The sequence below is a fragment of the Otolemur garnettii genome, unplaced genomic scaffold (assembly GCF_000181295.1).
Source record: "Otolemur garnettii isolate 467f Iridium unplaced genomic scaffold, OtoGar3 scaffold00211, whole genome shotgun sequence".
NCBI lineage: Eukaryota > Metazoa > Chordata > Mammalia > Primates > Galagidae > Otolemur > Otolemur garnettii.
Window position 1 is genome coordinate 1,902,611 of NW_003852606.1, and position 10,950 is coordinate 1,913,560.

General features: G+C 53.6%; 2 protein-coding genes across 5 annotated transcripts in view; both read left to right on the forward strand.

Annotated features, from left to right (window-relative positions):
* Positions 1 to 1,876, forward strand: part of RASIP1 (Ras interacting protein 1) — an 18,956-nt gene extending 17,080 nt beyond the window's left edge. For all 3 annotated transcript variants that reach the window (XM_023507931.1, XM_023507930.1, XM_003801514.3), the window contains exons 11-12: positions 548 to 695; positions 1,457 to 1,876. In XM_023507931.1, coding sequence (XP_023363699.1) covers positions 548 to 695; positions 1,457 to 1,656 — 348 coding nt within the window. In that variant the 3' untranslated portion in view covers positions 1,657 to 1,876. The remainder of the gene's footprint in view (positions 1 to 547; positions 696 to 1,456) is intronic.
* Positions 1,877 to 3,615: 1,739 nt separating this feature from the next.
* On the forward strand, positions 3,616 to 8,741 carry MAMSTR (MEF2 activating motif and SAP domain containing transcriptional regulator). Of its 2 annotated transcripts, XM_003801515.3 has the most exons (9): positions 3,616 to 3,673; positions 5,440 to 5,478; positions 6,096 to 6,235; positions 6,386 to 6,573; positions 6,918 to 7,020; positions 7,276 to 7,470; positions 7,732 to 7,905; positions 7,998 to 8,052; positions 8,222 to 8,741. In XM_003801515.3, exons 1-9 carry the CDS (start codon positions 3,616 to 3,618, stop codon positions 8,503 to 8,505), a joined length of 1,236 nt encoding a protein of 411 aa, XP_003801563.1. In that variant the 3' UTR covers positions 8,506 to 8,741. The 2 variants fall into 2 exon arrangements, with proteins under 2 accessions (XP_003801563.1, XP_012667953.1); XM_012812499.2 differs by lacking the exons at positions 3,616 to 3,673; positions 5,440 to 5,478; positions 6,096 to 6,235; positions 7,276 to 7,470 and having other exon boundaries at positions 6,455 to 6,573.
* The last annotated feature ends 2,209 nt before the right edge of the window (positions 8,742 to 10,950 follow it).

Here is a 10,950-nt window from a genome sequence, read left to right on the forward strand (position 1 = left end):
AGTGCCATGGCATTACAGCTCACAGCAACCTCCAACTCCTGGGCTCAAGCGAGCCTCCTGCCTCCGCCTCCCAAGTAGCTGGGACCACAGGCGCCTGCCACAACGCCCGGCTATTTTTTGGTTGCAGCCGTCATTGTTCTTTGGCGGGTCCGGGCTGGGGATTCGAACCCACCACCTTAGGTGTACGTGGCAGGCGCCTTAGCCGGTTGAGCTATAGGCACCGAGCCCTAATTTATTCTTAAGCAAATCACACTTTTAAAAATTGCTAAGGGCAGTGCCTGTGGCTCAAAGGGTAGGGCTGGCCCCATATGCCGGAGGTGGCGGGTTCAAACCCAGCCCCGGCCAGAAACTGCAAAAAAAAAAAAAATTGCTAAAAGCACATCTTTCCCCATCATCACATCAGTGACAGTTTCACAGTGCTCATAAAACACTGCACAGACCCCCACTATCTGTCCACCACATCCACGCTCTACAGAGATGTACATCTACTTATGATTCTCAGCTGCCCCATAATGACCATGCACTTCTCACCTGGCCTTCCCACCAGGCTTCATGGAGCAGCCTACGAACTGACCACCCCACTCTGACCCCTGCTCAGCTCCACCATCTTCTCAGCCACTACCAGCTGGGGCCTGGCCGTGGGCCACCACCTGCCTGGGACCCTCCCCCTGCAGAGCGAGATGCAGTGGACACAGGTGAGAAGTGGGGATACAAGCACTGGGGCTGCCGCCTTTCTCTCTTCAGTACCCAGGAGTTTATATCCCCACCCTCTTCCTTCTGATCCAGGATTCTAGATTCCCTAGCCCTCTCTTCTCCCAGGATCTACATGCTGGACCCAGGCCTCTCCTCCCCCAAGACACAGGAGTTCGGTCTCGAGCTTCCCTCCCTTTTTCTCAAGAGTCACGCCCCCAGCACCTCTCCTAGGAGTAAGAGCTCCGGACCCCTCCACCGTCAGGCTCCTTAAGACTTAATTAAATTCCCAACCCTTCCTCCTTGTCCTGGGGACTAAACTGTGTAACCTGTTTCCAGGCAACGGTGGCTTTTCGTAGTGGTTTCTTTTTTTTGAGACAGAGCCTCAAGCTGTCCCCCCCTGGGTAGAGTGTTATGACATCACAGCTCACAGCAACCTCCAACTCCTGGGCTCAAGCGAGTCTCCTGTCTCAGCCTCCCAAGTAGCTGGGACCACAGGCGCCTGCCACAATTCCTGGCTATTTTTTGGTTGCAGCCGTCATTGTTGTTTTGGCGGGCCCAGGATAGGATTCGAACCCGCCACCTTAGCCACTTGAGCCACAGGCGCTGAGCCGCTTTTCGTAGTCTGAACTACTACTCCCATCACCCTTAGGAACTCCCAAGAGTTGCATTTGTGGAGATCCTGCTCCAGGAATTGCTCAGCTCTCCCCAACACATCCTCCTCACTCCCATTTTCAAAATCTAAACCCATCTTCTTTGGCCTCAGGGGACATCTTCGAAAGCTTCTCATCGCACCCTCCCCTCATCCTGCCCTTGGGCAGTTCGCGCCTGCGCCTCACGGGTCCGGTGACAGACGACGCCCTGCACTGTGAACTGCGTAGGCTTCGCCGCCTCCTCTGGGATCTTGAGCAGCAGGAGCTACCGGCCAATCACCGCCACGGACCTCCCGTGGCCACGCCTCCTTGAAAGCTAATAGCAAACGAGTGCACGAACCTTGAAAAATTCAAGGGAGCTCCTTCTTACTGGAGCCCGCCTGAGCGCAGAGCTTTCCGGGAGTTGTAGTCTCTTTCCCCCGCATGCACTGCTGGGAGTTTTGAGTTTTCGGGTAGTGGAGGATGGGACCGTGAGAAGATGGGCTTGGAATGTTAGTGCCAACGAGCAATAAAGATATCTGTGGTATTGGCAACGCCTCGATTGTTAAGATCTGGGCGCGCGAGTGATGATGGTTTTCTGTGGAATAAAGTACCAAAGCCCCTGTCTGTAGCACTGGGCCCCTGCATAGTCCAAGGAGGTATTTATAGCCACAGCCTCAGCTTGCACTCTGGCATGTAATCCAACCCAGGAGCACTGGAGCTTCCCACACGCCTCAGAACACAGCTCCCTAAGCTTGTCCTGCCGAATTTCAGGCCCTCAGTCCTGCCAGTGGGAACTGCCATCTCTCCGTTCAACCCTAAAGTCCATACTCCAATCCTGTTCTCAGGCCTAGGAATCTGCTTCCCTGGTCCCTTTCTGGACCTGTCTGCCTGTCGCTGAGCACCTCTGTCTAGCCCTCTCCCCTCGCAGACTCAGAGGTGCAGACCCTTGCCTCTTTCTGTAAACCCAGGAGTCCAGGCCTCCAATTTAAACTTTTCATTGCTCTAAACTGACGTCTGTCGCTGCGTCAGGGAAAAATTAGGCGACAGGTGGCACCTGCCGGCAAGGCCAGGACAGGACCACCTGCTGCTGCTGCTCATCCAACGCCCCTCGCCCTGCACCTGCTTCTGTCAATCTGCCTGTGGCTGTTCCACCCCACCCCACAGTCCCAGGACATGCAGGAGGAGCGTGCCAGAGAACCCTGACATCCTCCCTGCCCCAGGCCCTCCCAGTGCAGGCCCTTGCCCCTCCTCAGGGTCCCAGGCAGGGTTCATGCCTTCCCCCACCCCACTCCCCAGGCAACTAGCACGCCCCAGGAAGGAGGGTCCGAGGCGGTCCCAAGTTGGAGGGGCGGAGCCTGCGGCATCCAGCCTGGACCGCGCGATTCAGCCCACCCCAGAGCACAGCTGCACTGAGTCCACCTGGTGAGGAGCCCCTGGGGTGGAGGGGAGACCCTTCTTAACTCTTCCGTCAATTCTCTGGTCCCAGTACTTTTCCCACAGACCGTGGTAACTGACACCCCATTCACTTCCTCTGACAAGCAGGTTGGGGGGATCCTTCTATTCCCCCACATCTGTCAGTCCTCCTTAATCCTCTGGATCCAAGATCTTGGATTCTCTGCTCAGAGTACTGAGTTCCAGTCGTTAACCTCCTCCTTCAAGATTCAGGAGTCCTGGCTCGGCGCCTATAGCTCAACCGGCTAAGGCGCCAGCCACGTACACCTAAGGTGGCGGGTTCGAATCCCCAGCCCGGACCCGCCAAAACAACAATGACAGATGCAACCAAAAAATAGCTGGGTGTTGTGGTGGGCGCCTGTGGTCCCAGCTACTTGGGAGGCGGAGGCAGGAGACTCGCTTGAGCCCAGGAGTTGGAGGTTGCTGTGAGCTGTAATGCCATGGCACTCTACCCAGGGGGACAGCTTGAGGCTCTGTCTCAAAAAAAAAAAAAAAAAAAAGATTCAGGAGTCCTGTCCCTGGCCCCTCCTTCCCTTCATAGATCCAAGAGTCCAGACTTCCAATGCGCTCCTTCTCAGAACCCAGAAGACCTGGATCCGAGGTCCCTATTCTCCCAGGATCCAGGAGTTGAGGCCCTCAGACCTTCTCTCTCAGACCAGGAGTACAGTTCCCCTGGAACTCAGAAATTATACCCCAAGGTAGCTCCTATTCCCTAACTTCTGGCCCTTTCCCCATTGAGTTCACATGCAGGGGCACCCTCTCCACCTTCACTCTAACCCTGCCCTCTGGGGTGGGCCCTGCCATCTCCCCTGTCCAGGTTCCTGTCCTAGACTTGGCAATGACCCTGGCAGCTTCTTCCCAGCGTTCCCAAATCATCTGCTCCAAGTTCCGATCTGGTGAGAGGCTTTCTCTCCATGGGTGGGAGAAGGGTGTCCCAGGTCTTGAGAATGCTCTAGTCTGGGGGGGCATGTGTTTTCTGTGCAAATGGTCATTTTGCATAAAGGAAGGCCCAGCGAGGGCAGCGCCTCTGGTTCAGTGGGTAGGGTGCCAGCCCCATATACCTAGGGTAGGGGGTTCGAACCTGGCCCTGGCCAAACTGCAACAGAAAATAGCCAGGAACTGTGACAGGAGGCTGAGGCAAGAGAATTGCCTAAGCCCAGGAGTTGGAGGTTGCTGTGAGCTGTGACGCCGCAGCTCTCTAAAGAGGGTGATAAGGTAAGACTCTGTCTCAAAAAAAAAAAACAAAAAAAAAAAAAACGAGGGTCCAGCAAAGGTGTCAGGTTGTGAACAACCAATGAGTGTGCAAATGGTTAATACAATGCTCAGCTCAGGGGAGCAATGGGAAGTGAGTGAGTAGGAGTGGGCTTGAGTAGGGTCAGGGACTAAAGGAACAAGGAAGGCATATGCAAAGCAGAGGAGTGGGCAGAATGGGGACTGCAGAGGACCAGTGTGGGAATGCAGGTGAGGGGACAACAAGCTATTAAGCCTTGGCTCTGGCATCCATAGCTCAGTAGTTAGGCTGCCAGCCACATATACCAGGGCTGGTGGGTTCAAACCTGGCCTGGGCCTGCTAAACAATAATGACAACTGCAACAAAAATATAGCCAGATGTTGTTGCAGGTGCCTGTAGTCCCAGCTACTTGGGAGGCTGAGGCAAGAGAATCGCGTAAGCCCAAGAGTTTGAGGTTGTTGTGAGCTGTGATGCCACAGCACTCTACCAAGGGTGACATTGTGAGACACTGAAAAAAAAAAAAAAAAAAGTCCTGTTTGAGGTCTCAGGGCAGTGGAAAGTATGTAAGTAAATAGAACTGGGGGTGGGGTCGTGCCTGTGGCTCAAGAAGTAGGGCGCCGGCCCCATATACTGGAGGTGGCAGGTTCAAACCCTGCCCCGGACAAAAACTGCAAAAAAAAAAAGAACTGGGGGTGAATCCCTGAGTAAGCAAAGGGTATGTGAGTGTGCAAATAAGTGTGCTTACATGGTTGGGTGGGTGCAAAGGTACAAGTAACCAACAAGCAAGGAGTGTGCAAAAAGGTGCACATGTGTAGAAAAGAGCAGAAATGTGCAAAGGGAGATCCTTGCGCCAAACTGGGGACCAAATACTGAATGCAACAGGATGGGGGATGGGTATTGAGGCAGAATGAAGCAAAGGTGAAAAGAGTGTAAAAACAAAAGTGGCAGGTGTGCGAAACTAGCAGGTGAGTTCAGAGAGATGAGTACTTACTTATCTCTCTCCAAGGATGGGTATGCAGAGAGGGGGACTGTTCGAAGACTCAGAAGGAGCACAGAAGGGAGCAGGCACCTGAAAAGCGGGATGCACAGATGAAAGGAAGTGAGGTGCGAATGGGCCAGGCTGCCAAGATGGCAACTGTCAGGGGTGGGCACAGACTTGTGAAGGAGGCATGTGGAGGGTGATGGGCAGGCCTAACTCTTGCCTACATGCTGGCTGGCTTTTAGCCCCAGAATGGCTCAGGCCTGCAGCACTCTGCTGGCAGGGAGCAGGCAGGAGGCCGGGGAAAGGGAGCAGGCTGCCCGCCCACCAGCCTGCTCGGGGTGTGTAAGGGGGCTGGGCATGAGTGTCCCGCCAACAACCACTGCTCCAGTCCAGGCTCCTGGACACTCCCTTCCCGCCTTTCTCCTCCCACCTCTCACTGCTCTCCACAGTCCTCCAGCTTAGGATCCACAGACGGAATCAGGATTTGTGTAAGTGTGGGCCCCGAAAGGGAGGGAATGGTGGCCCCACTCCCCAGGAGTACAACTGCCAGACATCCCTTGCTGGTTCCTCCATCTCAGTCCCTGTGCCCCAGGATAGACTGAAATCCCATCCTGTCCTTTCCCAAGGACCTAGGAGTCCAGATCCCTAGCCATCCCACCCCTAGGAGTTCTGTTTCCTTCTTTTTCGCATCCTGAGATGTCTGAATTCAGATCCTGTTTCGTTGGAGAAGGCATCCCAGACTCCACTCTTGGCACACATAAGAAGCTCAGAATGTGGCTTTCAGCTTCTCCCTCTCCCAAGAACCAGAGGTGCAGTCCCCACCCCATCCCAGCAAAACTCCAGAAATCTTCTATCCTCAGCTACCACATATGTACCCCTTGATGACCAAGGACATCATTTCTGCTTTTCTTGAGAATGTAAAAATCTGGGCCCCTAACACCTCTGTCCTCAGACCCAGAAGTCCCAGCAACCAGCTTCCACCACTTGGGTTTTGCTCCCCAGGCTTGCCTCCTGTACTCTGGGGCCCTCCTTTCCATACAACCTTGATCCTCCCTGCTTGGCTTGCTGCCTACAGGTCTCTCAGGGTCCTTCACTGCCTCTCCAGGCTCAGATCCAGACCTGTGGATCTCAGCCTCAGGCCCAGCTCTGGCCCCAGCCTCGGCCTTGGGCCCTGCCCCTTTCCTCTTCAGCCCTGGAGTCCTGCTCCCTGAGCCAAAATATTGTCCTTGGAGGTCTCCAAAGGATGTGACTCTTTACTGGAGTGAGATGTCCTTCTGAAAGTCTAGCCTTGGTCCTTCTTGCTACTCCCCCTTTTGCTTCTTACTTGTGGTGCCAGGTCGACCCCATACTTTGCCTGCAGCTCTGAGGCATAGCACATCCTACCTACTTTTTCAGGAGTCTCTCAAGATCTCCCAAAGTTGGAGGGAGTCCAAGTCCAAGGAGAATTTGACATACTACCAATACATGTCCCCACAGCCAAAACAAGGGACAGGGGCAGACCCACAAGCTGAAGAGGGGTCAGCCCTGGGTCCTCCCAGGCGACTTCTGTGGGAAAAGACAAATTCACAGCAGCCACATCCTAGGTATGACTCCCGTTACTGTTTTCCCGGGATCCAGAAATTCAAATCCTGGTATTCTCCTCCCTCAAACCCAGAGCCCAAGACCAGAGGAGTTTGGCCTGGAACTCTCTGCTTCCCCAAGGCTCAAGAGACCAATCTCTCAGGCCCTCTCCCTGCAGACCCAAGAGTCTGGGCTCCCGTTTCCTTCTTCCCATGTACAGAAATCTAGCCCCATGTCTTTGCTCCGGAGAACCGGAATTCTGGGCCCGTTCATGCATCTTCTCCAGCCCCTGTCTTTGAGGACCCCAGAATGCCTTTCCTCTTCCTGCCTCATCTAACCTTTGTTCCCCCCTCACAACTATCGCCAGAATGAAGTCCACTCCCCTCATTACCTCCCCGCCAGGAGTCCCCAGCCCCTCTACTCCTACACACAAGTTGGAACTTCAGACCCTTAAACTGGAGGAGCTGACGGTGAGTTTGGGGTGTAACCAGGCTGTAACCATCAAAACGTAAGTGCTTTCCTACGGTGGGGACTCAAAAGTCTAACCCTGCAGCCCCTGCCCCATGGAAATCCAGGAGATCGGGTCATCAGTTTATCCTTTTTATGGTTCCAGAAATGCGGACTCTTAGTCCCTCCTCCGTTCCCGGTTTCCAAAAGTCTTGCCCAGGGTCCCGCCTGCTCCCCGGAGCTCGCCCAGCACCGCCTCTCTCCACCCCCCAACCCAGGTCTCAGAGCTCAGGCAGCAGCTGCGCCTGCGGGGCCTCCCGGTGTCTGGGACCAAGTCTATTCTCTTGGAGCGCATGCGCGGCGGCGCCCCGCCCCGCGAGCGGCAGAAACCCCGGCGAGAAGACAGCCCTGCGGGTGGTTCCTGGCGGCGCCTTAGGCCTAAAACTCTGCGACCAACCCTGCTGCAGGGCTCGGTGAGGGCGGGGCTAAGTGGGAGAAAGCAAAGTGGGACCGGAGGGAAAAAAGTAGCCAATGAAGTGTGGGGGCGTGGTCCGGCGCCTAGAAAAAAGGCGACCACGAGAGGAGGATCTTTGGAGAGAAGAAGCCAATGACAGCATAGGGAGTGAGGCCAAAAAGGGGTTGGTGCTGGAGAAAGGGTGGAGCCAAAGATTGCGAGTGGGTGGGGTTGCGCCCTGTGGGCGTGGCTTATAGGTACTGGCCCTTGGCGGTTCCAGGTCAAGCCAAATACAGCATCTCACAGACCACCTCTTCAAAGTGCCGCGGATACCCCTGTGACCGCTCCAGTTCTGGCTCCAACTCCGGCTCCAGCCCTGATCTCTTCCTCGGCACCGACCTCAACGGCCCTGACTCTGGAGGAGGAGCTGCAGGAAGCGATACGAAGGGCGCAGGTGAGAGGGTGAGGGTCGAAGCGAGGGTGGAGGGTCTCCGGTCAGCTTCTAGGCCGGAGTTCCAGGCTCACTCCAACTCTGCCCGTTCGCAGTTGCTTCCCAACCAGGGCATCGATGACATCCTGGGAGATCAGGTGGAGCCTGATGGTAAGAGCTGAACTCCTGGATCTGAGGGAGAAGGAGCTGAAATTGTGGGCTCAGGAGTCGGAGGGAGGAGTGGGCTGGGGAACTGGACTTCTGAAATGGGAAGTAGAGTCTGGCGCCTGGATCTGACTTCCTATCAGGAATGGCTGACATACCATTCTTTTCCTTGCAGACGCGCTGCCCCCCATCCCCTTGGACTTCCCAGGCTCCTTTGACGTACTGTCTTCCTCCCCGGACTCTGAAGGCCCCTCATCTGTCTTCTCCTCTTCCCTCCCATCCCCTAAGAACTCCTCATCCCCCTCTCCCAGAGGCCCCACGGACTCCTTAGACTGGCTGGAGGCCCTGAGTGGGGGTCCTCCACTGGGCTCTGGCCCCCCAGCCACCAGCATCTTCTCTGCTGACTTATCTGACTCCAGTAGCACTCAGCTGTGGGACCTGCTAGAAGTTCCATGGTGATGGATTCTAGGGTTTCCAGACAATACAAACTGGTGGGAAGAGACTGGGGGTGGTGAGCCGGGGATGGAACATCCAGAAGAGCCCCTCCCACAGACAGAGGATCAGAGAAAAACACCACCCCCACCTGGGAACTGCTATTGACACACCAACTGCTTGAACTTTGCCTTCCTGACCTCTTGATCCCTGTTTATGGTTGTACAGTCAGGGCAAACAAGCTGCTTGCTGCTTCCTTCAGAGACGTCATGAATGTTTTTATCCCCCTTTCCCTCTGCTCCTCCCCCAGTAGATAACTTCCTATTGTTTGGGGAATCTGAAAAGTGGTTATGCTATTTATTTATTTATTTATTTATTTTTGAGACAGAGTCTCATTTTGTCACCCCCGGTAGAGTGCTGGGACATCATAGCTCACAGTAACCTCAAACTCTTGAGCAATGCTCTTGCCTCAGCCTCTTCAGTAGCTGGGACTACAGGCATGTGCTATCATGCCTGGCTAGTGTTTTCTATTTTTAGTAGAGACAGGGTCTTGCTCTTAGTGGGGCTGGTCTTGAACTTGTGAGCTCAAGCAGTCCACTTGCCTCGGCTCCCCAGAGTTCTAGGATTACAGCTGTGAGCCACCAGCCCACCCTCAACTACAACTTTAATTAGACAAGAAATGAATTTCAGGCTGTAACCCTTTATGAAAAACAAACAACAAAAACACTTTCCTCTCCACTCTGGGAGGCCTAGGTGGGTGGATTGCTTGAGCTCAGGAGTTGGAGACCAGGTTGAGCAAAAGTGAGACCTGTCTCTACTAAAAATAGAAAAACCAGGTGTGGTGGCTTGAGCCTGTAATTCCAAGCTGTTGCCCTGGGTAGAGTACCATGGCATCACAGCTCACATCAATCTTTAACTCTTGGGCTTAAGTGATTCTCTTGCCTCAGCCTCCCACGTAGCTGGGATTACAGGCGCCCACCACAACGCCTGGCTATTTTTTTGTTGTTGTTGCAGTTATCATTGTTTTAGCTGACCCGGGCGGGGTTTGAACCCGCCAGCCTTGGTGTATATGACCGGTTCCCTACCCACTGAGCTGTGGGCGCCACTCAGAGACATTTCTGTGTTGACACCCCCATACCCACTTGTACCCATCTCTACCTACTTCAAGCCACTGTCCCCATTTCTGTCCGGGTGTGACCATATCAGGCTGGTTAGGGTGAACTTGCAGGAACCTGGAGCCAGAAGGAAGGTATGTGTCCAGTAATGCCCATGGTCACCCAGATGTTTTGGGGATAAAGGGTTAGAGGGAGTGGAAAGGAGGCAGTGGAAAGCCAAATCAGAGAGAGAAGGGAGGGATATGGATAGAATAAATGGAAGCAAAGGCAGACAGAAATGGCGACAGAGTGGCCTAAGGCGGCTAGAGATGGGGACAGGTGGATATGGGGTAATTGGCACAGAACAGTCTCCAAAGGGAAATAGAGACAGACAAGAAACACTGCCACACCCTTCCTGATCCTTCCAGGGCCATTTATCACCTCTCCATGTTTTCAGCCTGACTTAAAGGGTCCTGCAAGACCCAGCCTCCACCTACCTATTGTTGTAGCAAATGGGACCTCACAAGGCTCTCAGGTGGCCAGCACTCTGCTCTCATTCAAATGTTTGCAAGTTCTCTTCCCTCTGCAAGGACACTGCCTTCCAGGGGATCCCCCAGAGACCAAGGCAGGTGGATTGCTTGAGCTCCCGAGTTTGAGTCCAGCCTGAGCAGGATCCAGACCCCCATCTCTAAAATAGCCAGATGTTGTGGCAGGTACCTTAGTCCCAGCTACTTGGGAGGCTGAGGCAAGAGGATTGCTTGAGGCCAAATGTTTGAGATTGCCATAGCACTACCAGGGTGACAAAATGAGACTGTCTCAAACAAACAAACAACTCACTATACCAACTTCTGAACCAGAGGAACTGTAATGTTATCTGCCAAGACTTCCAACTTGCTGGAAGATGCCACCAGAAGAAAGATCAAAGCCAATCTGCTTATGTTAAGCCATTGCATTAGGCTGAGCCACATCCAGAGAATTCCTAAATGGTCGTCTAGCTCTTTCCCACAAGTCACAAATTTCTGTCAGGTCTCTTGAGTTTGACAAATTAAACAACTGAAACATTCTAGAAATTTCAGAAACAACACACATAAGTTGCATAAACATCCATGTCAGGGTTTGGGAGGGAAAGGGGCATCAAAGTTGTAAATAAGAAGCTTGTAGATTTTTTTCATCCTATGAATTTGTTTTCAATAAGATGTTCTCCTCATCCTGATACCTCTTGCCAGCTCCACTAACCAAAGATCAATGAACAGATCAGGATGTTACCACCTCCTTTAGTCCTAGGGAGCAGTGTAGAGGCCTGACACAGAAACGGATTTCTTCCCTGATACTAGCCATCTTCAACTGCTCATCTTCCCATTCTTTTTTTTTTTTTTTT

What these genes read in the sequence shown, in the direction of transcription:
- MAMSTR (XM_003801515.3), top strand. Translation starts at nt 3,616, where the DNA reads ATGACCCTGGCAGCTTCTTCCCAGCGTTCCCAAATCATCTGCTCCAAG. An exon ending in CTTGGAGGTCTCCAAAGGAT is followed by an intron (nt 6,236 to 6,385) that starts GTGACTCTTTAC and finishes CTACTTTTTCAG; the next exon opens with GAGTCTCTCAAGATCTCCCA. An exon ending in CAACCCTGCTGCAGGGCTCG is followed by an intron (nt 7,471 to 7,731) that starts GTGAGGGCGGGG and finishes TGGCGGTTCCAG; the next exon opens with GTCAAGCCAAATACAGCATC.